Source organism: Physeter macrocephalus, chromosome 14, assembly GCF_002837175.3.
Source record: "Physeter macrocephalus isolate SW-GA chromosome 14, ASM283717v5, whole genome shotgun sequence".
Taxonomy (NCBI): domain Eukaryota; kingdom Metazoa; phylum Chordata; class Mammalia; order Artiodactyla; family Physeteridae; genus Physeter; species Physeter macrocephalus.
In genome coordinates this window covers 91,868,520-91,894,245 of record NC_041227.1, presented here as the reverse complement: position 1 = coordinate 91,894,245, position 25,726 = coordinate 91,868,520, and the positions used below count along the sequence as shown (strand labels likewise).

Below are 25,726 nucleotides of genomic sequence, written 5' to 3'. Positions count from 1 at the left end.
GGGACCCATGAGCAGACCCTCCCTACCCCTTCTCCCTCTACCCCTGCCCCCTGGCAGCCACTCATGTGCCTTCTGTCTCTGGATTTGCCTATTCTGGACATTTCGTATAAATGGAATCATGTAATAGGTGGCCTTTTGTTTCTGGCTTTTGTCATTTAGCGTGTTTTTGAGGTTTATCCATGTTGTAGCATGTATCACTACTTCATTCCTTTTTATGGCTGAATAATATTCCCTTTTGTGGAGGGACCGTGTTGATTATCCGTCCATCGGTTGATGGCTGCTTGGGTTATTTCCACCTTTTGGCTATTGTGATAATGTGTCTCGTTCCTTTTGGTTTGGTTTTCCTGGGAAGCTCTTCATAGCGGCCAGCTGTATGCATTTCTCTAGCTTGGCTACTTGGAAAGCAAGAGAAAGCAGGGCCGAACATGGCAGGGTGGCTGGGGAACTGGTGTAGTGGGAGATGCAGACAAGGGGAGTGTGTAGGTTTGGGAGAAACTCTGTGCCAAAGGGAGGGCTTAAACCTGGCCCCAGAGCCATCTGCTGTTACAGGGGATTTTTCCTGTTGTTGATTATTAACCGATGGTTACGATCCTGACGATAGATCCCCGGGGCTAGAACTGGTGCTTATTTGAGATGCCAGAAATGTTTTCAAAGACATGTAAACAGCCCTGGACCCTTGCTTCTCTCTTTCCACTTGGAAACCTGATCACCATTTTATGAGTTACAATAATAATGGTCTCCATTTTATAGGACTTTATATTTTATTGCACAGCCATTATGTTTAATTCCTCAGAACATTAGCACCCCCATCTTTGCAGAGGAAGGAACTGGGACACAGAGAGGTGAGGTAACTTAACCAAGGTCACACAGTGGGGTAGCAAGTAGAGACAAGCTTGAACCCAGGAATCTCTTGATTTTTAATGTAGGTCCTTTTCATAGAAATGTGGGAGAGATGAAAGCTGCAATGACTTCAAATGGTCTGGGGCAGAGGCGAGGAGGCTGGAGGCGAGGACCCTGGCGGCCTGGGTGCTGTAATTGGGGTCTTTGCCTGGAGGTCTGCCCAGTTCCCTGTGAACAGCCCCATCTGGGTGAATCATCCCCCTGCTTTCTCAGCTTCCTCTCCCGGCTCTTTGATCATTTCCTCCTGAGATTTACATTTGACTAAAGCCAGATACGACCTCTCCCGGCCTCGCTGAGCCCTCCCAGCTGGGGAAAGAATCCCAGCATAGAGAACCTCAGCGCCAGGCAGCTCTGGAGCAGAGGGAAGCTGAGTGGGCTGCACCTCCAGGACCCCAGAGGCGGGAGGCTCTTCTGACCTGCTCATTCACACCTGCTCTTACCACCCTTCTCTCTTAGCTGAGTGTGTAATCTCCCTGCTTCCCTCCTCTGCCTCTGTCACCAGCCCCTCTTCTTGTGGGTTCCTGGGTAGGTCTGGGACCCTGTGGGCTGGCTTGGCTCAAGAGGCAGTTTTCAGCCTTAGTGCCACGACCTGTGTCAAGATCACTGTGGGTTACAGGAAAGTCATCACAAATAAGAGGGAGGTTACCATTTCTGCTAATAATTTACCTTTTCCTTATAGTAAATTAGAGCAGGTTCAAGGTTATCTCTTGAGATAATCATGTCACTTTCACCACTCAGTATGTGTGATGTGTTTGGCTGAGAAAGGGCTGGAATTGCATTGAGCACCATGTTCTTACTCTGTCTTATCTTAGCACCAGCTGGTGGCTAGGCCGGGCCTGGCTGTCCCTGGGAGGGTGGCTCACACACAAATGTCATTGGTTGTGAGGTCTGGGGCAGGGCGAGGTTGAGCCCGGCTGACCTTAGCAGGGGTGGTGAGGCCGAAGCAGGGATTTCATCCTTTTGGGTTTTGGTCTTCCAATTACAAAGCCAAGGCTAGAACATGGGACCTGGGCAGTGTATTTGTTTCCTAGGGCTGCTCTAACCAAGTACTACAAACCAGGCAGCTTAAAACCACAGACATTTATTGCCTCGGTTCTGGAGGTGAGAAGTCCAAAATCAAGGTGTCAGTATGGCCATGCTCCTCTTGAAGGCTCCAGGGAAGAATCTTCCTTGCCTCTTGTAGCTTCTGATGCTGGCCTGCAGTCCTTGGCCTTCCTTGGTGCTCCAGGTGCATCATTCCAACCTCTGCCCCTGTTGTCACATGGCATTCTCCCCGTGTGTCTGTGTCTTCAGGTGGCCACCTTCTCCTCTTACAAGGACACTAGTCATATTGAATTAAGGGGTCACCTTAATGACCGTATCTTAACTTGGGTACATCTACAAAGACCCTATTTCCAAACGAGGTCACATTCACAGGTAGGCGAACACTTCAAAATATCTCGGGACTTCCTGGCGGTCCAGTTGTTAAGACTCTGTGCTTCCGACGCAGGGGGCGCGGGTTCGATCCCCGGTCAGGGAGCTAAGATCCCAAATGCCGCACAGCGCGGCCAAAAAAAAAAAAAAAAAAAAAAGACTTCAAAATATCTTTAAGGCAGTTCATGATTCAATCCGTGACAGGCAGTCAGCTCTTAAATAAGTACCTTTGGCTCCTAGGAGGGAGGGCTGAAGTCGAGAGTAGGGTTTGGTGCCGTGTGGCCCATCCCCTCCCGTAAAGCCATTCCAAGCCATCTAGGTACCAAGGCAGGGTAGTTTCTAACTTGCAGCCATCGGTGTGCATGTGCTCTGGGTTCTGATCTTTTTTTTTTTTTTTTTTTTTTTTGCGGTACGCGGGCCTCTCACCGCTGTGGCCCCTCCCGTTGCGGAGCGCAGGCTCAGCGGCCGTGGCTCACAGGGCCCAGCCGCTCCGCGGCATGTGGGATCCTCCCGGACCGGGGCACGAACCCGTGTCCCCTGCATCGGCAGGCAGGCTCTCAACCACTGCGCCACCAGGGAAGCCCTGGGTTCTGATCTTTTTGAGGGCAGTGGTCATGCCTTCTGCCCAGCCTGGTGTCCCCTCTGGAGTCTTGGACAGGGCCCTGGAGCTAGCAGGAGGCCAATAGCCACTGGTGCTTCTTCCTGCTCCAGCACCTTCCAGGCTCCAAGCATCATTTGGGAAATCATCCTGGCAGATGCCCCGTGCTCCCATGCGATACTCCTCACCACTTCCTGAAGACTGGTCCAGGGAGAACAGACTGGCTACAGACTGGCTCAGGGGAGAGAGGCTTAGTCCACGAAGGGCTGGGTACGAGGGCCCTTGGCCTGGGACTCAGGGACCTTGGTAATAATCTCAGCTGCTCTGCTCTGCTCCTGCGAACATCTTCCACCTTATGGAGAGAACCGGACAGTGTGACTATGTATATGAGGGTCCCCCGACCACTGATATGAAAAACCTGCTGGCATTGCCCTCCTCTAGGGTTTGTGTTCCCAGAGCGCCAGGGCGGCTACTGGTCAAGTTTGCCCACAAGCCATCTCCAGGGGAGTAAGCCAAAGGTCCTCAGCTAACCCCACACCGTCCTGTAGACTCTGGGTGGGGGCTTGCCTCCCCTCCCTTCCCTGCGTGGTTTTCCCTTGCAGGCTCCCAGACCCACCGAGGAACTGCCCTGTCCGTCCTCACCTCAGGGGTCCTGAGGGTGATGCTCCCCTTCTCTGATCATCTTTCCTCCCTTCCTTTTCCATCATCATGAGTCTCGGGCTGCAGGCCCATTGAGGAGGGGCAGTGCCTGCTTGGAGAGGGTAGAGTGGCTAGGGGAAGCAAGCTTGTTTCCCACCCAGCTCTGTTGGATGCACAGGCAGGCGAGGGCCGGAGCAGCCGCACGTTACCCACAATGGGAACATCCAAGGCCCTAAATGCAAGGGGGGTGCTGGTGGCTCTGACCGAGAAGTTGAAGGAGCTGCGTCCGTTGCTTTGTGTGTGACCGTGTGTGCGCGCACGTCTTGAGTCTTGGCTCTGTGGTTCTTGTGTTAGTTACAGTCTGGATCAGGAGGGAGGGGACCCCACTCTCCAGTCATCGGAGTGAGTCCAAGGTCCAGGAATAAAGGAGGAGGAAGGCAGATGGAGGTGCAGAAAGGGGGATTGGCAGGGTTGAGGTTAATGGGGTCACATGGATCCTCCAGCAAGCCAGATGTTCACACAGCCTCCGTACCTGGCTCCCTGGAGGACAGGTGACAGGGACAGGCAGGGGCTGTGCCAGGGTAGCTGGGCCTGCCTGGGCTGAGGGGAGCCAGGCTGGGGTGGTGTCTGAGCCCCAGGGCCAGGGTTTCCTCTGGAAAGACGGAGGGCGGGGGTCCGTAGGGAACATGGCTTCTCTCACGAAGGGGGCTTGGGGTTGGAGCTGTCACCCCCATTGGCAGGACATGAGCTGGAACAAAGTACAGAAGCATTCTCTCCAGGTGGCAGTGGGGGTCCTTTGGTCATTTAAGTGGGACCAGGTTGGGGGCTGACTCTTGGCTGCTTCAGGGTGGGGCTCTGGAGAAGCAAACAGTTGCAAAATTAGGGGCTTTGTGGCTCAGCCTGGTCTTCTTAGGCTCTTAATTCTGTTATCCTTGCCTCTCCCTCCTGTCCCAGGATATAGCCAGGGCACGTCCTGGACACCAGAGTCCCTCGTCTGGAGACTCCCCCAGGTTCTGCCCAGCTGGCCCTGCGCGTAGCCATCGCTCTGAAGGCTTTTCCGTGGCACACATTCTCCCTACTGATTGGAATGTAAACTAGCACTCCCTGGTCACCAGCAAGGGCCAGATGGAAAGTGGGGAGTGTGTGAGAGCAGCGGACTTGTCGCAATTGTGTTGTCATGGTGACACAACTCTGTTTAGCTGCCTCTCCATGGTCCTAGCCCACATGGACTAAAATAAGTTTTACCTGCAGCATACACAGCAGGCAGCCCTGTCTTCCCAAAGTCTGACCAGGGCGTGTGTGTGTGTGTGTGTGTGTGTGTGTGTGTGTGTGTTTAGGGACAAAGGGGTCCCCCCAGGGAGGATGAATTGAAAACGTTTACCCCTCTCCCCTTCTTTTCCTTCCCAGTCCTGTATCTCTTTAGACCTGTGGTTCTCAGACCTCAGCATCACAATCACCTGGAGAGATTGTTAAAACACAGATTCCTGGGCCCCATCACCCGGAGTCTTGTGTGCACCTGAGAATGTGCATTTCTAACAAGTTTCTGGGTGTTGCTGGTGCAGTGGTGCAGGAACCACACTGGGAGTAGCCCTGCCTAAGATTTGAGCACATCCTGGCAAAGAAATGCACTGGCTCTATTTTCTGCATGTGTTAGACTGTGTCCTTAAGCCCAGCTGCTGTTAGAGGAGAGGGGGGAGGAGCAGACAGGCCCCCACTCACCTCTTCTGTGTTCTGTGGCCTAACAGGAAGCAGGAGCTGGCCAACAGCTCGGATGTGACCCTCCCAGACCGGCCGCTGTCCCCTCCTCTCACTGCGCCTCCCACCATGAAGGTAAGAGGCTTCCGGCTGGTAAGTGGGGAGGGGAAGTGGGCGGGGAAAGTGCTGTTGCTTTGGCCCCTGGCCCGGCGGCTTCTGTCCCCATGGGGGCCTTGGAGTGTCTCCACACCTCTGAAGGCAGCGTCCGCTTGAGATCACCAGTGTAGGAGGAAAGTGTCATTGTGAGATTCAGGGGTGTCAAGGGGCGGTGAGGAAATAGACTGGGGCTGAATGGGGTGTGAGGAATGCTTGGTGATTAGCGAGAGGCCTTGTGGGGCCGTAGGTTCCGGCACGGGGGGGCCCACGCGGGAGTAAGTGGGGACACTCAGAATGCAGCTGCGAGCCTTACGGGGCTGCTGCCCAGAAGGGCTGCCTGGGGCTGGGGGTGGGGAAGGAGGGGTCCCGTGGGCTGGGACCCTCCTGGGACTTGAATGGCACTTGTGTGCTGCTCTACCTGCCTCTGACTGGCCTCCTGGGCTGGCCCTGTCACCCTAATCTCTGTGGGAGAGTTGCCTTGGAGGTTCTGGGAGCCAGTAATTCTTTCCCTATTAGCACTTCATTCACAAGTCTCTTTCCTGGGAGACTACATCCCAGGACCCTGAGGGCGCTGCATCCTCCCTACACCGAGCTCTCCCCCTTTACTGTTCAGTCTTCCTGGCAGGGTGGCCACATGGGCCTGAGCTGGCCCGCAGGGAGGACTTCGGTTCAGCCAGTAATCCTGCCTAGGCAGCAATGCACCTCCCTCCTCCCCTCACACTTTGCCAGGTGAGGACTAGCTCTGAGGACGGCACCTGAGTCATCTGAGGGGACATCTAGGCCAGCCCCCACCTCTGTCCTGGGGTTCTGCTACAAGGTGACTCACAGGGAAATAATTAGGTATCTCTTTCCTGGGAGTCCCTGTTGTACCGCCTCTTCCCTGACCTAATCTGTTGCAAAGTGATACCCTCAAAGGAGGTAGATAAAAGCCCTCTTCCCATTATCGTCCCACGTTGAATGCCCATCACACACAGAACTGAGGGGGAATATCACAGAATGGCAGTCAGAGCCTGTCCTGGTTGAACGAGGAATGCAGGAGTGGGTAGGGTGCAGGGCTGACCTAGGAGACAGCTCTGCTCTCCTCCTGGTGGGGTACCCAGGGGCATTGAAAGCCAGACCATCTTCATCAGCCTCGTCACAGTGCTGGCATCCGAGCCAGGTGCTGGGTGGCTTGTTTGCACAGGGTATTACTGAGACGTATCGCCATTCTGAGTTTTAGTCCCTTGGTCTGCAGAGTTGGGTGTGGGATGCTTGTCTCTTTGCTCATGGATGGCGGGAGTTTGCAGGGAGGAATTCTGAAAGTCTCCTAGGAGGAGTCACTGAGTTCTCTTGGCAGGCTTTACTTATGTGCTCATTTAATTTACCCAACACCCAATATTTATTTGACTGTTGTGTTAGTCAAGACTCTTGGTGGCAAGTGACAGAAACATAACTCGCTTTGGCTTAAGCATAAAAGAAAATTTATTGCCTTCGTAGTGGCAAGTGTAGGCTCCAGGCACGACTGCATCCACGAAATCCGTCTCTTACCATTTCTCTTCTGTGTTTCATCCTTTGTCAAGCTCTGGCTCTGTGGTGGCAGATGGTGACAGTAGCTCCTACTTGCTAAGTAACTCCAGTGGAAAGAAGAGTATCATTTTTTCCCCAGTAGTTCTAACAAAAGTCCCAGGGAGGAAGCTCATTGGCTGGGCTTAGATCACATGTCTATCTCAGAGATGGAAGGCTCTGATTGGCCAGACCTGGGTCTCTTGCCCACCGTCTAAACCAGCAGTCCCCAACTTTTTTGGCACCAGGCACCGGTTTCGTAGAAGACAATTTTTCCACAGACTAGCAGTGGGTTGGGGGATGGGATGGTTTCGGCATGATTCAAGCGCATTTCGTTCATTGTGCACTTTATTTCTATTATTATTACATTGTAATATATAATGAAATAATTATACAACTCACCATAATGCTGACAGGAGGTGGAGCTCAGGTGGTAATGCGAGCGATGGAAAGCAGCTGTAAATACAGATGAAGCTTCGCCCGCCACTCACCTCCTGTTGTGCGGCCCGATTCCGAACAGGCCGCGGACCGGTACCGGTCCATGGCCCGGGGGTTGGGGACCCCTGGTCTAAACTGTAAGAATGGATAATGGGGGAGGGGTGGCGGTTTAAAGGAAAATTGAAGGTGCTACAATGAGAGGAAGAGGAAACGGATGCAGGGCAGGCAAGACCAACAGCTTTCTACTGCACGTGCTGACCATGTGCCAGGTCTAGTGCTGAGCACTGGACACCTAGTAGCAACAAGGCAGTATGATCCCTCTTCTCTTGGAGTTTGTCATCCAGCTACGGACACAAAAGTTGAAAAAACAGTTTCAAGAATGAGGGATGGACGGTTAGGTGTGATGAATGTTCCAGAGGAGAAGCACAGCATAGCTCGGACAATATAAGGTCTGTGGAGGGGAGATCTAATCGAGCCTTGGAGAGGGTCAGGGAGGGCTTTGAGGAAGTGATGCTTAAGCTGAACCCTGAGAGTGGAGTAGGACTTAGTGAAGCAGAAGTGCAGTCAAGGTGGAGGAAAGTGTTCTAGATGCTTGTCACTCAGAGTGAGGCCAAGAGACCAGCTGCGTCTGCCTCATTTGGGAGCTCCTTAGAAATGCAGACTCTCAGGCCTCACTGCAGACCACTGAATCAGGATCTGCATTTTACCAACGTCCCCTAGTGATTCACATGCACATTACAGCTCCAGAAGCACTGCCGTAGGCTCCATCCTCCCTGAGGCAGGAGAGAAGGTAATTCTCGAGGAACAAGAATGGCTAGAGCACTCCCAGTTAGGGACAAAGAGGCAGACCCTTGGAAGTTTTGCTCAAAATTTTGGGCTTTATCCTAACTAGGGGCACCGAAGTCATTGAAGATTTTAGTCAGAGGAGTAAGGTGACAGGACTTCTGCAAAGTCACCCTGGCTCGTGTGGAGGGTGTGGGGGATGGAACGGAGTGGAAGTGGGGTGAGTTGGGAGGCCACTGCAGGAGTCCAGTGGGAGAGGACTGACTCTGAGGGGCCTGTGACCACCTGGAAGTGGTCAGATCTCAGAGATCTCCCAGGAGGTGGATTGGTGAGATATGAGGATTTGGGGAGAGGTAGGAAGCAAGAATGGTCCCAGGTTTGGATCAACCGGATAAACGATACAGCCATTCTCTGAGAGGGAGTGACCCAGGAGGGAGGATGGGGATTTAAGTCCTAAGCGCTGAGCTGGACATGCTTGGGACACCAGCGGGGGCGTCATTGAGCAGCTGGGTATTTGGGGGCCAGGCTCAGAAGAAGGGTGTGACTGGAGATAAAAATCTGGAGTCATTTTTGTAGAGATGGGAATTGGAGCTGGGGTGGAGGGGTGGGTGGGTTGGTGAACTCTCCAGGGAGAGGATGGAGTGAGAAAATGGGAGATTCCGGGGGTGGCCTCCCCAGGGAAAGGCTGGTGTGGACGAGGCTGGGGACATGGTGAGAGGGATGGGCAGATGTGTCAACTACGGTGGAACTCACGGTGGCTTCTGGGGTTAGTGTCCTGGTGGCTACTTAAAACTACGATGCCGGGCTTCCCTGGTGGCGCAGTGGTTGCGAGTCCGCCTGCCGATGCAGGGGACGCGGGTTCGTGCCCCGGTCCGGGAAGATCCCGCGTGCCGCGGAGCGGCTGGGCCCGTGAGCCGTGGCCGCTGAGCCTGCGCGTCCGGAGCCTGTGCTCCGCAACGGGAGAGGCCACAACAGTGAGAGGCCCGCGTACCGCAAAAAAAAAACACGAAACAACAACAACAAAAACACAAAAAACTACGATGTTCATTTACCTCTCCCCAGCCTGCTCAGCACAGAGGGAGCGGCCGTGTCGGGACTGCATTTACCAAGTCGTGTTGTTAGCCCAACGCGTCCCTGCATTGAGTTCAGGGCAGCGACTGCGTCCTGTCCTGTGGGTTCCTAGTTCTGGTGGATGTTTATGGTGTGTTGACTATTCTGGAATCCAGGTTGGAGGAGCAGGCACTTCCCTTCCACTCCTCTGGTTTTGTCTGAATCTCCTATCCCAGCAGACCCTCTTTCTCCAGGTAATACTTTTCTAAATTAAGCCAGAATACAGGGACTTCCCTGGTCGTCCAGTGGTTAATCTCCGCGCTTCCACTGCAGGGGCCACAGGTTCGATCCCTGGTCGGGGAAGTTCTCATGCTGCACGGTGCGGCCAAAAAAAAAAAAAAAAAAAAAAAAGCCTGAATACATGTGTTCCTCAAGATGTGGACTGAAGCGCCCTCCTTCCCTATCAGTTTCACCTGTGGAGTCACCTGTGCAGGTCTGGGCTCCCGCCTGCGATGTCCTCTCCAGGGTGGGATTAGGCCTCTGCTTTGCTGATACCTCCCAATTTCCCCAGGTTATTACTGCACGTCGAGGTCTGAGACACTGACGGTGGAGGCTGGAATCTCTCCAGGGTCACTGGCCCTGGAGTTCCATCAGCCCCCCTACCCTCCCAGCATCTGGGCAGTGGAGGAGGGTCTCACTTGGTTCCCTTGGCAGTGCAGGCTTGGGTTAGGGGTGGCAGTGAAACCCCTTTGGTATTGATTAGCTCGGGAGTCACAAAATGTCAGAGGTGGGTGATCCATTTCCTTTTTAGGGAAGCTGGAGGCCAGGAGGTGGGAAATGACTTGGCCAAGGTCCCATTGAAGATAGCTGTGTTCCTCCTGTAGTCATAGAGTAAGTTCAGTTCTAAGACCCAAACCATTTTTTTTTTTTTTTTTTGCGATACGCGGGCCTGTCACTGTTGTGGCCTCTCCTGTTGCGGAGCACAGGCTCCGGAGGTGCAGGCTCAGCGGCCATGGCTCACGGGCCCAGCCGCTCCGCGGCATGCGGGATCCTCCCGGACCGGGGCACGAACCCGCGTCCCCTTCATCGGCAGGCGGACTCTCAACCACTGCGCCACCAGGGAAACCCCCAAACCGTTTTTGATAAGATGCTCTCATCCCACCCCACACACCAGGGACAGCCTCCTCTAGTTGCTTCCCCCATTGGGAAGGAACTGCTGGAGCAGAAGCTGTCCTCCAGCCCGAGAAGCGCCCCCCGCTCCCCAGGCCCCTGCCCCCCACTGGCATGCCTGCTGCAATTGGTCCTTTACGCCCCCTCCTCCACCTCGTTGTGTTTGTGGTTTTCAAGGGAATTTTTTTTTTTTTCTCGCTAATTTGAAAGTGAGAAAAAGCCACCAAAGAGATGCTGAGCAGATGGGCGGAATGCGAGCCCAGTTCCCAACCAGAATTCAGACTGTGGACGGCGCAGGGTGGGCCGGGAGAGGGGTTTGGGGCTGTCTCCCTGGGAATGCTGTGGGTTGTTTCCCAGCCCCCATCTTTTATGATCTGGTTTTCATGCCCAAATGGATCACCAGGCACCAAGGAGAGCGGGTGTGTGGCCAGCATTGCGCTAGGCCCCGTGTGGTCAAACTGAGGCCGCCGTCCTCGTCCCTCAAAGAACCTGCTGTCTTCGGGGGGCCTTAACTGAGCAGAAGAAACCGTATGGCTGAGCATGTGACAAGCTGCAGTGCGTCACGTGGCTTCTCAGTGGGGGGGGGGAGGAGTGAGCATGGCTTCATGGGGAGGTGGGGGGGGTGAGTTGGAAGGGACCCTAATGGCAAGCACGGGGGTTGAGTGACCCCCTGGGACCAACCATACGACAGCCTTTGGGGCTTGAAGAGGTTGGGATTGACCCTCCTGATTCTTTTCCAGCTCACGGTAAGTGCACGGGGCGTTCTATCGAAGGTGGTGATGCTGGGACTTGGTGTGTCCTTGATCTGAATTGTCACACTCGTCTCTGGAGCCCCACCAGGCCTGGGCTGGCCCGGTCAGCCGGGAGGTGACCCTTTCTCAGCCTTCTCCATCCCTCTTTGTGCCAGTCTGAGGGCAGCCTCCTCCACCCCAGACCTTCTCCTTTCCCGAAGAGAACAAGGAGGCCTGGGGTGCCCGCTGTGGGGGGAGCAGAAAGTCTCATGCCTGCTTTGCCCCCCTGGTACTTTGCTCTCCATCACTCACCGATGCCCTCGAAACCCTCAGTGATGGGTCAGGCAGGTGCAAAGTCCCCACATGTTGGGGAAGAAAGTAGAGGTCAGAGGTGCCTTCTCTGCACTCCCTTCATTCCCTCTGGGCAGAGCTGTGCTGGGTCTCGGCCTCCTACCCTCCCAGGCTCCCTAACTGCCCACCAGCCACTTTCTATCCTGGGTGGGGAGGTGCTGGGGTTTCCTTTCCAGCTTGTAGCACTGCCCCAGGCCCGATGCCATCTCTTACTTTGCCTCTGGTTCCTGCTCCCTGTCTTCTGTTCTCACTGGGAAAAGAGACCACCCACCTGCCTCTGTCAGGGTTGAGTGAGGGGGTGTCAGCCCCCGTCACATCTACCAAGTTTGTATGGACGAGGTGAGGAGGCGTTTGTGGGAAGGATGTTGGGACCCCTCTTGGGCGGAGGCAGGAAGGGCTCAAGGACACCAGCAAGGGGGTTTGGTTTCCCCTCTTCAAGAAAGCTGTGCAGTGGGGTGCATGCCAGTTGGAACAAGCGTTTGTTGCGGCCCATGACCGCCGCTGCAGGAGGTTCAGCTGGCTTTTTTGTTGGCGCTCCTAGAAGAGCTGTCTCTGGTCCCCACGCAGACCCTATTTATGTCGCTGGTCCAGATGCTGTCTCCTCAGGAACCACTTCCCAGGAGGCCTCTGATTTCATACAGGCCAGTGGACAGGGGAGCCCAAGGGCAGTGCAGATGCAAGGGGGGGCTTAACCTGGCTCTGCATCTGTCGGGGGGCACCTTGGAGGCTTAGAGAGCTGGAAGATGTCTGTGTGTGCACCACCTGCATGAACCCACCCCTCATGTGTGCACATGTGTATATCGTACCTGATTTTGTTCATTGTTTTAAGGCCAACTAGCCTACATGTCTTGCAAATTACTTTAGGTGTAACTGGATTTAAAAAATTTACATACATTGAAATGCATACATCTTAACTGTATACTTTTATTAATGGATACACCCATGGGACCCATACTCTGATTCAGATAGAGGACCTTTCTCTTCCCCCAGAATGTTCCACTATGTCCCTTCCTAGTCAATCCCAACCCCCGCCCCTCGGGAAGCAACCAGTATTCTGATTTTTTTTTTTTTTCCACTGAATTAGTTTTGCCTGTTCTAGAACTGAATTTAAAAGGAATCACGGGGACTTCCCTGGTGGTCCAGTGGTTAAGACTCTGCTTCCAGTGAGGGAGGCCCGAGTTTGATCCCTGGTCAGGGAACTAGATTAAAAATAAGTAAATAAAAGGAATCACATAGTCTGTACTTGTTTGTGTCCAGCTCAGCATAATATCTGTGAGATTCACCCATGATGTAGAGTGTATCGGTAGTTTGTTCCTTTTTATCCCCACTGTATGAATACAGCACAGTTTGTTTATTTTCCTGTTGAGCGACATTTGGGTTGTTTCCAGTTTTGAGCTATAATGAATAACCAAATGCTCTGAATATTCTGGTATAAGTTTTGTTCTGTTTTGGACATGTGTTTTCATTTCTCTTAGGTAAATACCTAGAGGGAAATGGCTGGGTCAAAGGGGAGGTGAATGTTTAACTTTATGTGAAACCGCCAAACTTTTAGCCAGGTGGTTGTACCATTTTATGTCCCTACCAGCAGTGTTATGAGAGCTCTGACTGCTTCACATCCTTGTCAACATTTGCCATTGTCAGTCTATTTAATTTTAGCCACTTGAGTGGGTGTGTAGGGAGGGATATTTCATTGTGGCTTTAATTTGCATTTGTCTGATGACTAATGATGTTGAACACTTTCTCATATGCTTGTGGACCATTCTTACAGTTCCTTTGCCCCTCCTCCCCCTTTAAAATTGGGTTGTTTGTCTTCCTGTAGGCATTCTTTACATATTCTAGATACAAGCTCATTCCTTGTCTTAACAGCGTCTTTGATGAACAGAAGTTTTAATTTTAATGATGTCCAATTTATGGATTTTTTTTTCATTTTGTGTCTGTAGCTTTCTTTGCTTATTCCATATCACAAAGATTTTCTTCCATGTTTTCTTCGAGAAGCTGTCTAGTTTGAGCTGTAGATCTAAGATCCATCTCAATTTAATTTAACTGTGTGGCATGATACAGGCATTGCTGGGCAGCAAGCGTTATACTTGCCCAGCCTCGAGACAGAAAGCCTCGAGAAGAAGGAGCCCAGAGTCAGTGACAGAGACATCGATGGTTTAATGGACAGGGGCTCTTACATGTCTGAAGCAAGGTCCTGGAGTGACACCCCACTGTGTGAGGCAGACGAGGGCAGGACAAGGCAGCAGTCTTCACTACTGGAGGGGAGTGGGAGGATACCCGTTATAGGGGGAATTGACTTGACATCAGGTTGGCTCATTGGTTACCAGGGAAACCAGCAGAGGAGCACGTCCTTCACCGCCCCTTTGCCCCTTTGATACGCTATCGTGGTGGAGGTGTTCTGATCTAAAGAATAGAACTAGCTGGGTCGGGGGGGCATGTATGTAGGCATTTTACAGATTAGGCTCTATGACTAAGAGGGAAAGTCTGTCAGGTGAGTAGGGTGTAGGTGAGGCAGGGACTGGGTGAGCAGGGGGATGTATAGTGAGCAAGAGAATAGCCGTCTTGAGTGGCCTGATGGTACCGGTGTCTAGGTCCATTTATTCCCATATGGATATCCAGTCATTGAAAAGACTTAGGGTTGCTTTGGTACCTTAGTCAAAAATCCGCTGGCTATATACATGCACCCATGCATGTGTATGGTTGTCTCCGTAAGCCGTGATGTTTCTCTAGATCAGGGCTGGCAAACGTGTGACACTTGTGCCATCCCACCAGCCTCCTGCCCCTCTGGCGGATGTTAGTAATGATCATGGCACCCTTGCCCATGAGTTTAGATGTGGATTCAGAATCCTCTCCAGCAAAGCCCTGCAGGTAGCCACCGCCAGTCATTTGGAGCTGACACTTGAGATGAATTGCTTCTGGCATCTCTGATTGAACTTGGCGGAAGAGGTTAAGTTGTTTGCTCGATGTCCCACAGCCGGTGAGGGCAGGGGCAGGCTTTGGACTCAGGTCTGTCTGTTGTGGCTCTGAAGCCTGTGCTGTCTTAACCACACTCCAGACTGCTTTCCGTGAGTCCTGTGAGCATGTTACTTAATCTCCCTGACCTCCAGTTTCTTCCCCTGTAGAATGAGGGCAATGGCCACCTGGAGGGGCGGGTGTGAGGAGTAAAGAGGTCAACCCTGACGCAGCTAGTGGAGTGCTTAACACATAGTGGGGGCTCAGTAAGTGGTTGTGATGATAATGATGATAATGATGATGGTGATGATGATGATGATGATGATGTAGTTCTTGCCCTTGAGAAACATACAGAGGGCTTCTCTCTAGGGAGCTGGGAGCCACCAGCACATGAGAGTCCTTTGCCTGTTCCCATGGAGCCTTCTGAACTGGAGGCCCCGGGGGGCGCCCTGCCTCCTAGAAATTGCTAATGGAGCCCAAACCTCAGGCTTTGGCCTAGGCATCCAGTCCACTAGGGCCTTATTCCTTCTCTCCTTTGTTTCAGGGGAACAGGCCAGCTGGGCTTCCAGAATGGTCTCTCTGGGAACCCTACCTCTCTCCTTTGATTCTCCAGCCCATCTCCCTTTCCTTCTGACAGGCCACATGGTCTACCCCGTCAGGGAGGTTAATCCAGTGCCTTTGACCTGGACCCAGATCCCTTTGAGGCTCTTTCTCAAAAAGGTGACACATATGGAGTAGTATAGTAGTTCAGAGCACAGTTTCTGGAGCCAGCTTGCCTGGTGTGAGGCTTTGCCACCTCCTAGCTGTGTACCGTCTCTGGGCCTCAGTTCCCTCATTTGTAGAGTAGGGATATGAGAGTACCTGCCACGTGTGGTTGTAATGGGGATTAATTGAGATGATGTACGTTTGTCACTTAGAGGCACGTGGCGTGTGCTGCAGAAATGTTAGTACTTATTATTCCTCCAGAGAACAGCAATGCTCAGAGGGAAAGTCTGGAAGGAAGTACACTGATTTTTCTATTGCTAATATAGTTCCTCCTCAGGACTCCCTGATGCCCTGCCTGGTACCCAGGACTGAGGTGCCTCTCCATAACCAATGAACAAAAATTGAAATTGCATTTTGTGTGATTGGCCCCACCTGAGCCCCGTGTATCAGACCCAAAACCCTGCCTGATAAGTATGGATGACAGTAAGGGTATTGGAAAAAGGCCCAAACCGAAGATCCTGCCCAGCAAACTCAGATGGACCTAGGGGAGGGGTCTTTAGGGAGGAAGCTTCCCTCTGGATCATGTTCCCGTCACTTGAAGTCAGGCTGCCCTGAGCTAATCAGTGTTCACAGACCAGGCCCCACGGTGATAGGGAGAACCTGTAAGGCCAGTGTCCTCATGAAGGATTTGGGGATTGGACTGAGTGGAGATCTGGAGAATTCAAGGCCGTGGAGAGTCCCGGGGTTGGCCTTGGAATGCATTTTATAATCTGTTTGCCCCCATCAGAAAGTTCCTTCCTAATTCCTTTTGCCTGCAGCTAGTATTGAAACGAGTCTATATTTCTAGACAGATACTGACGTTGTGCCCTGATAGAGCACTTGGCATTCCGGGCGTCTCCTTGGGGATGCTTCGCATGCTGCTGTAGCCCTAGTCATGCCACCTGCCTTTGAAGGCCTGGCAGCTGTCCTACCCCATAACTTAGCCTCTAGTTTACAACATCCCTGCTTGTTTTAGGCCCTGCCTTCTCTGATGGACAATCCTGGGTCTGGCACACAGAGCCCGGGCCTGGCCCTGGGCCTTAGTAACAACTGTGTGACATTGTGCAGTTCGGTCATCTCCTAGGAACCTCAGTTCCTTCATTTGTGGGATTAAGCCCACCCCGTAGGGTTGCTGGGAGGATTGCAGGAGGAAGCGGGTGGGCAAGGGCTTCATACCAATATAACACCACACAGGTGTTACGTTGGTATGTGATGGATACTCGTGGTTTTTCTCGTGGGCAGTGAGCTAAATGCTTGTGTGGTGGTTTCATTGATGATCCCATTCCTCTTCTGGCTGCCATAGACACTTCTGCCCTGAGACCGGCTCAGGAGTGGGGTCCTGCCAGATTCCATGCCCCGCCTCGCATCCCCACCCCATGCATGCCTGGGGGGTCATGTCATTGACCTGACACTCAAGCCCAGTGTGTCTGGTGCTTTGTGGGACGGTGGACAGTGGGTTTTGTGTTTGTTCCTGGAGAGAGTCACCCCTGCAGTATGAGTCCCGTAGGTACGTCCTGTGTGTCCCCCTCCTGTTGGCTTTTTTCCCCTGGACCCCTAGTAGATTCCGTGTTCTTGGATGAGTGTGGAGATGGTGTTTCAGGCCTTAGGGTGTGTATTCATTTCCTGGGGCCACTGTAACAAATTACCACAAACTTTGTGGCTTAAGACAAGGGAAATTTATTCTCTCACAGTTCTGGAGGCTAGAAGTCTGAAATCAAGGTGTCGGCAGGGCTGAGCTCCCTCCAAAGGCACTAGAGGAGGCAGATCCTTGCTTGCTTCTTCCTGTAGGCATGTAGGTGGCTATAGGCATTCCTTTGGTTTGGGGCTGCATGATTCCACTCTCTGCCTCCGTCTTCACATGACCTTCTCGTCTCCCTGGGTCTGTGGGTCTCTTATAAGGATTTAGGGCCCGCCTGGTCCACCTGGCTCTCATCTCAAGATGCTTAATTATACCTGCAAAGACCGTTTTTCCAAATCAGGTCACATTCAGAGATTCTTAGGTGGACATATCTTTTTTGGGGGGCACCATTTAACCCACTATAGGGTGTGAGCGGCCCTCTTTCAGGAGGCCCCGATGGGAGCCTGGTGAGGCCCAGAAGCTGTGCCAGCACCTGCTTACTCTTGTGTAGTTGGAGGTCATTCAGGTGTGACTGCAGGTGTGTGTATGTGTGTGATGGGACAGGGCGTTGCTGGAGCAGGGCTGGGAGGAACTGGCCCAATGCAGCCCCAGCTCCATGGCCCGAGGGAGCAGGACATGTTCTCCTATCCTTGTTGTCACAGTGCCTGGTACATAAGGGGACCAGAGCACATGCTTCATAAACACTTAGTGGTCGGTGCTTAATACGTACCCATAATAGGTGATTTATGAATTCTCATCGATTGATCCAGCCTTGAGAATGTGGCATTGAACTAAAAAAGCCCAGTATTTTCTTGGAGAATTGTTTTTAAAAAAATAAATTTATTTATTTATTTATTTTTGGCTGCGTTGGGTCTTTGTTGCTGCACGCGGGCTTTCTCTAGTTGTGGCGAACGGGGGCTACTCTTCGTTGCAGTGCGCGGGCTTCTCACTGCGGTGGCTTCTCTTGTTGCGGAGCACGGGCTCTAGGCACGCGGGCTTCAGTAGTTGTGGCACGCGGGCTCAGTAGTTGTGGCTCGCGGGCTCTAGAGCACAGGCTCAGTAGTTGCGGCGCATGGCCTTAGTTGCTCCAGGGCACGTGGGATCTTCCCGGACCAGGGCTCGAACCCATGTCCCCTGCATTGGCAGGCGGATTCTTAACCACTGCACCACCAGGGAAGCCCCATCTTGGAGAAGTTTTATAAGATTTTTTTTTTTTTGCAAGTGAACAGCAACCCCTCACCCCACACCCTATTTTAAATAAAGTGATACATGCTTCTTATAAAAAATGTAAGCAATTGTAAAGTATAAAGTAAAAAAATCCAAAACTAAACTCTAGTAATAATCCCACCATCCGGCCATGTTCATCATTACCATTTGCTAAGCCTCCAGACATCTCGGCATCATGCACACAGACAGAGGCATAAATAAATGGGATCTGACTTACTTCACTCTGTATGACAGACTCTAGGTCCATCCACCTTATATGACCATTAGTGGGATTGCTGGGTCGTATGGTAGTTCTATTTTTAGTTTTTTAAGGAACCTCCATACTGTTCTCCATAGTGGCTGTATCAATTTACATTCCCACCAACAGTGCAAGAGGGTTCCCTTTTCTCCACACCCTCTCAAAATGAGAGAGTGGCATGGACATATATACACTACCAAATGTAAAATAGATAGCTAGTGGGAAGCAGTCGCATAGCACAGGGAGATGGGCTCGGTGCTTTGTGACCACCTAGAGGGATGGGATAGGGAGGGTGGGAGGGAGATGCAAGAGGGAGGAGATATGGGGATATATGTATATGTATAGCTGATTCACTTTGTTATAAAGCAGAAACTAACACACCATCGTAAAGCAATTATACTCCAATAAAGATGTTAAAAAAGAAAGAAATTGCAAAAATAAATAAATAAATAAATAAATAAATAAATGGGATTGTACCATTTGTGCTCATTTGTAATAAAAAAGAGTTAAATTCGATTTTATTTGCATTTAACCAGTGAAGAGAAAACCAGTTGGCTCAGAAGGAGTCACTGAAGTTTAGATAAATGTTTCTGCTCCAGAAGAGATAGTAACCCCTGTAAGAGTCCTCTAAAGATGAGGTAAATTATTCTATTAAATTATTTTATTAAAAAAATATGGACAAATTTTTGGGGTTTTTTTTGGCTGTGTTGGGTCTTCGTTGCTGCGTGCGGACTTTCTGTAGTTGTGGTGAGCGGGGGCTACTCTTCCTTGCGCGCGGGCTTCTCATTGCGGTGGCTTCTCTTGTTGTGGAGCATGGGCTCTAGGCACATGGGCCTCAGTAGTTGTGGCATGCAGGCTCAGTAGTTGTGGCTCGCAGGCTCTAGAGCGCAGGCTCAGTAGTTGTGGCGCACGGGCTTAGTTGCTCCACGGCCATGTGGGATCTTCCCGGACCAAGGCTTGAACCTGTGTCCCCTGCATTGGCAGGCAGATTCTCAACCACTGGGCCACCAGGGAAGTCCCCAAACAAATCTTTGAGGGTGGTGACATTAATTTTTTAAAAATAAATTATTTCCACTTTATACATAGTGTTTGGCTCCCTTCTTTGGGATATGAGAACCAGGTGATTTTGGAGGAGCGGTAGTGCAATCTGTGAACGGCGTGGCTCACTCCTTTTGAGGGGAACTGCCATGCCCTTACCAGCAGCCTGGGCTGCCAGGGTCTGCATCTCCAGGTATGTGGAGAGGTGGAGGGAGCCTTTCAAGAGCTCCAGCCCAGGTCCACGTGGAAATTAAGCAGAACCTGTTGCGGGAGTGAATTGGGTTTGCTAGCAAATGACACGGCTGAGCTGATTTGATTTGGCAGCAGGACTGAGAAGTTTCTGAAATGTCAGATGTTAATATGATGGCTGGTCGGCTCTAAATGGGAAGCCAGGAGTGAGGGGTGGGTGGCCTGGTGGCGTCATCTGCTGTGGAAGGGGAAAAGAGGAGGGCCTGGGGAGAGGGGAAATAGGAGGGGGGAGGGGAGGGAAGAGGAGAGAGAAGGAGGGAAAGCAGGTGGGAAAAGGCAGGAAGGGGAGGAAGGAGGTCAGGTGGATGGGCTGGGTTTGCTTCTTTGAGGATCACTAGCTGGTAGGCCTGGGCCCAGTTTGCCCTCAGATATGCTTTGTTTGACCAACATGGTATTAAAAAATTGACTTCCGTACTATTGGGAGGGATGTGCTCTCTCCAACCATTTTGCCTTATATCCTCCCTGTGCCTAAGGGCATCCAGTTTTAGGACCTTTTCCTGATGCTCTGCTACTGTTTCTAGAGTTTTCCCTTCCCAGGGGCTCACCCTGGTGGGTGGCCTGGGCTCAGAGGAGACCAGCATTGCATCTCGCCCCAGAGATGATGATTCTGAAAATCCACTGGACCCCCCGATGGCTCCCAGCATCACTGCCCTGTGGACGTCCAGTTGGGTTTCAGGACAGCATTTGAGGGTCCCTTTGGGGTGGTTATTCCATGGTCGGGAGAACCCGGCTGTGGGATGTAGGAGACAGGAGCTATGCCTTGTGTAGCTCTGTCTCCTCATGCTTGATGGCCCTTTGTTGAACTGGGAAGATGTGATGTCCACCCTTTGAAGGTATGATGGCTACGAGGAGGCAAAGCCCCAGAAACCATCTCCGAGAGTGACCCAAGAAGGGACATGACCTCCACTGAGTGGTCTGGTGGTCCCTGCTTGGGTGTGGAAGCAAGGATGGCCTGGGTATGCTCAGAAGAGCAGAAAATCCTTGGACGATCCTCTCCCTGTCACTTCCGCATGAGGGGATGTGTCCTGGGGTCTGGGGTTGGGGGAGAGTGGGTCCCTCAAACATTAGAATAGTGAAGGAGAAAGCAGGTCAGGAACCATGGTGAGATCTGAAGAGCAGGAAGGTGGGTCTTCAAAGCCTGGGAGGATTCAGTAAGTGTCAGGGATGGGCCTTGTCACCCCAAGAGCAAAGCTGAGCCACGGATCCAGAGCCTGGGGGTACCTGAGGTTAGTGCTGGCAGTGGAGGTGGGAACCTTGAAACCCAGGTTTCCCAGGTCATCGGTCCAGCCTGAGTTGTCATGGACAGGCAGGGTCCTAGGTCCTGCTGGCATGGCATGGTCCTCTGCCATCTCTTGGGTAGCCTTTCTCCTTACTTATGGGTCCCAGGACCAGTGAAGGTCAGGAGTCCACACCTGGTTTCCTGAAGATCAGCAAAGAGCTTCAAGGCAGTTATCAAAATATCAAAATAACGTTCATCCCAGACTGTGAATATGTGTCACAGAACATTTCAGTTTTGCAGAGCAGGGGTGTGGGGCTAGAGCATCAGGGTTCCTTCCTGCCCGTGGTTATATTGGACTTATATCTGTCGAGAGGTCTGTATTAGCGTCTTATGGCTGCTGAAACAGATGATGACAAACGTAGTAGCTTAAGACAACACAGATTTATCATCTTAGAGTTCTGGAGGTCAGGAGTCTGCAATGGGTCTCATTGGGCTAAAATCGAGCTGTCCATGGGGACGCATTCCTTCTGGAGGCTCTAGGAGAGAATTTGTTTCATTGCCTTTTACAGCTTCTAGAAGGCCACCTGCATTCCTGGGCTCCCAGCCCCATTCCACCGTCTTCAAAGGCAGCAACATTGATTGGGCCAGGTCCTTCACACACACTGCCATCTCTCTCATTCTCTCTCTTCTGCCTCCTTCTAGTATAAGGACTCTTTTGTTTATATCGGACCTACCTGGATAATCCAGGATCCTCCTCTCACCTCAGGGCCAGCTGATCAGCAACCTTAATTCCCTCTGTCACCATTAACCTCACATGTTCACAGGTTCTGAGGATTAAGGACAGGAGCATCTTTTGTAGGTAGGTGTTATTCAGCTATGACTAGCTCAGGCCACCTTCATGGTTCAGTAGGAGAGGCTGGGTCTTGTTAGACCTGGGTTCCTTATCTGTAAAATGGGGGAGATTTTTTTTACCCCTAGTGGAAACCCTAGAGGCCCAGCACACAGTAGGTCTTCCATCTGTGGGATTCTATGATTCTGCGACTGATACTTTGCTTGCCTGATTTCATTGCTTTGTGAGCCCATGACTGATTATATGATTTCAACTGTCCTCCCCTGACCATGGGGTTTGAAGGGTAGGCATGTCACATGTCCCTAAGCTTTTCCACGGAGAAAAGAAGGTCACACGGTGTTCACATCGTCAATCTAGAGCTGAGATGTGACCTTGATTTTGTTACCTTCAGTCGGCAACTTGCCGATCTCCCATCCAGGTGGAAAGATAACCCCTCATGGAGGAAAAAAATGACACACGTGAGCTTCCAGCCCTGATTTGGCGTTGTCCAGTCTTCCCTTGGAAGGAGGTGCCATGGCCTGTCTCCATTCATACATGTTCATCTTCTTCCCATCTAGCCTGAACCTTTCTTCCTGCAAGTTCAGCCTGCTGGCTCTCAGTTTGGCCGGCAGGGAAACAGCAAAGCTGGCCGCCAGGTTGATAATGACACCACATCCCAGTGATCTGCGTCGAACAGATCCCATTCTAAAGTGTCACCACTTCCGTCGCAGGACCACCCTCTGCTTCTTGCTGTTAGAGTGGACCGTGTGTTGTGGGTGTGAGGTCACCTGGGGGCTGAGGGTGGGAAGGAGTGGGAGGGGAGAGAGGCACTTCATTGTGCTGAGACTAGCCGTGCTTAGATAACCCTCCCCAGGTGACCTGCCTGGCATGGAAAGTCCCCCTCCTGGTCCCCCAGGTCAGATAGTGTTGCCTGGCTACGGGGTAGCCAGCAAGGCTCTGGCAGGGACAGTAAACAGGCACACACGTTTAAAATTTAATATCCCCGGGAGGGTAAACACCTGAGCAGGGCCTTACAGCGCACTGATAATCTCGAATTCTCCTTCCTCCATGAGTGTGTGTGTGTGTGTTGGGGGTGAGGCATCACCAAGACCCAGATGGTCTCTTCTGGGAATCGGCCATCAGCTGTTGTGAGGGACGGGCAGGGGTGGGCGAGTTACAGCTTCAGCCCCATGACGACTGTCACCCTGGTCACCTGGGCAAGACTCCTGGGAGACCCTGGCGTAGCCTGGACTCCGCTGGGATGGAGCACGGGGATCTGGGGGCGGCTGCTGCAGATTCTGCCTCGGACTGCAAAGAGATTGCTATGGTGGGCCACGCCCCCGTGGAAGGCATGGACCGCACGGGGAGCCCAACATCAGGGATGAGTCGGGGCTGAAATCGGCAATCTGCTGGCCAACTGGGTATCTTGTGAGGGGCTGTCTGACGAGAGGGAAGGATGCCTTTTTCCAATTGGTTCACCCAGAGGGGTGCCCTGTTCTAATTCCCACAAAGGCACTTCGCAGGCAAGCCTTGGTCCTGCTAAAAGGAAAGTCATTATGCTCGTTGAGGCCCAGAGACCACTTGCAGGTTGCCAAGCATCACATGGCTTGTTCCCAGGCAGCTCCCTTCTCTCCTGAGGAGGAGCAGGGGTCCCAGCAGCTGTGGGATATGGGGGAGGTGGGCAGACTCACTCCCTCTGTGTGGGGTGAGAAAGTAGGCCAGCATCCTCTTAGCTGGAGGTGCACAAATGCCTGCGTGGGGCATCTCGCGGCACTTGGCTGGGGAGACCCTGGGGTGGTGTCCTAGTAAGGTCATTCCTGGCAGGGATCATTTGACAGCAGTGGGTGGTCTGCAGCCAGTGAGGCTGATTATTTTCCTGGCGTGTGCTTCGTGCTTGCTCCTCTTCCGTTGCTTGGCGTTCTTCCTCACCCCCCACCCCGCAGCCTCCCTCCTTCTTTCTAAATCTCCTCACTCAAAGGTGCAGCTTGGATGCCACCTCCCTCATGAAGCCTTCCCTGAGCTCCTCCAGCAGGAGTTTGTATTGCTTGGTCTCCTGCACAAGAACACCTTACACGAAGTGCCAGTGAAATCCCTTCCTTTACTTGGCTAGTATTTATTGGTCACCTGCCATGGATTAAGGACTGCTTTAGGGCTTGGGGACACAGCAGGGAAGCCGGCAGACACGATTCCTGTGAACACGGAGCTTACTGTCCAGTGAGGGAGACGGACGGTAGGTAAGAAAGTCATCAGACAACAGCAGCTTCCGATCAGTGCCCCGAAGAGAGACACAAACATGGTCTTTGGGTAGGGGCATCATTTCGAGGGTGCTATTCGAGAATATTGTGTCTGTGGGAGGGAGTAATGGCTTTGCCTGGGGGCTCAAGGAAGGCCTGGAGGAGGTAACATTTTAGCTGAGCCCTGAAAGATGAGAAGGAATGGCCGTGTGAAGAGCTGGGGGAGTGTCTGGGTGCCAGATATAACAAGTGCAAAGGCACCGAGGCAGGGAAGAGTCTGTTCTCTTTTTTTCCTCCCTTTCTTCTTTTTATTGAAGTATAGTTGATTTACAGTGTTACGTTAGTTTCAAGTGTACAGCACAGTGATTCAGTTTTACATAAATACGGGGGTGGCCAAAAAGTTCATTCTTTTCCGTAAGATGTTACAGAAAAACCTGAACGAGCTTTTTGGCCAACCCTGTATGTATATATATATTCTTTTTATTTTTTTAATTTTATTTTTGGCTGCGTTGGGTCTTCGATGCTGCTTGCGGCCTTTCTCTAGTTGTGGCGAGCGGGGGCCACTCTTCCTTACGGCGCCTGGGCTTCTCATTGCGGTGGCTTCTCTTGTTGCGGAGCACGGGCTCTAGGCACGTGGGCTTCAGTGGTTGTGGCACGCGGGCTCCGTAGTTCTGGCTCGCGGGCTCTAGAGCGCAGGCTCAGTAGTTGTGGCGCATGGGCTTAGTTGCTCCGCTACACATGGGATCTTCCCGGGCCAGGGCTCGAACCCGTGTCCCCTGCATTGGCAGGCAGATTCTCAACCATTGCGCCACCAGGGAAGTCCTAGATATGTTCTTTTTCAGATCCTTTTCCATTATAGGTTATTACAAGATGCTGAATATAGCTCCTCGTGATGTACAGTAGGTCCTTGCTATTTGTGTGTCTGCGCTTTGGAAGAACAGAAAGGAGGCCTGTGCATCTGGAGTAGGGTGAGCGAGGGGGGAGGTTGCCGAGAGGCAAAGCATCCAGGCCTGTGGGTCTTGGGAAGGGTCCTGATCAGCAGAGTGATGTGATTCATCTCTGGCTGCCACGTGGAGAACGGGCTATAGATCAGCAGAAGTGGAAGGAGGGAGACCAGATGGGAGGCTGTGGCTCTAGTCCGGGCAAAAAGCGAAGGGGGCTAGAACCTGGGAGGGTGTTGGCAGTGGAGATGGAGAGAAATGGATGGATTAGGGTTATGGTGAGGAAGTTGAGACGACAGGAGGTGTGGTGGATTGGACCTGGGAGGCGAGGGAAATGGAGGAATCTTGATGTCTCATCATCGTAGATGAGACTTGAGCAATGGATGGGTTTTGGTCCCATTTTTCTGAGGAGGAGCCTGCGGAGAGACAGGTTCAGGATGGAAGATCAGGGACTCTATCTTGGACATGCCAAGTTTGAGATCCCCATGAGACAGCAAAGTGTAAAAATCAAGTATGCATTTGGAGATGCTAATTTGGAGGACCAAGGAGAGGTCAAGGTTGGAGATATTCATGTAGGGGAAGCAGCATGGAGATGGAATTAAATTCAGGGGAATGGATGGGTACCCTGGGAAGGCAGCAGAGACAGAGATGAGGGAAGGTCCCAGGTTGAGCCTTGCGGGTCTCTACAGCGGAGGAGGAGCCTGTGAGGAGAGCTGAAGGAAACCCCAGAACGCTGCAGGGAGGAGGAAGTGGTGCTAAGGGATGAAGATGAGGGGAGAAGTTCTTCTGGGATTTGGCAACATGGAGGTCACTGGTGACATTGACAAGAGCAATTTCAGGGGAGCTGCGGGGCCAGATTTATCGACTGATGGAGGCAGGAAGACTCTGTTGCTTAAGGTGTGCAGAATTCCACAGCTGACCAGAGTGGCCAGGCGTAGGAAGACCGTGACTCTGTCTGCTCCAGCTGGAAG

At 52.1% G+C, this 25,726-nt stretch overlaps 1 protein-coding gene across 1 annotated transcript in view; it reads left to right on the top strand.

Annotated features, from left to right (window-relative positions):
• RAP1GAP2 (RAP1 GTPase activating protein 2) overlaps positions 1–25,726 on the top strand; it is a 117,823-nt gene that overhangs the window by 34,742 nt on the left and 57,355 nt on the right. The window contains exon 2 of the mRNA XM_028498093.1: positions 5,296–5,380. Within this exon, the coding sequence (XP_028353894.1) occupies positions 5,296–5,380 (85 nt within the window). The remainder of the gene's footprint in view (positions 1–5,295; positions 5,381–25,726) is intronic.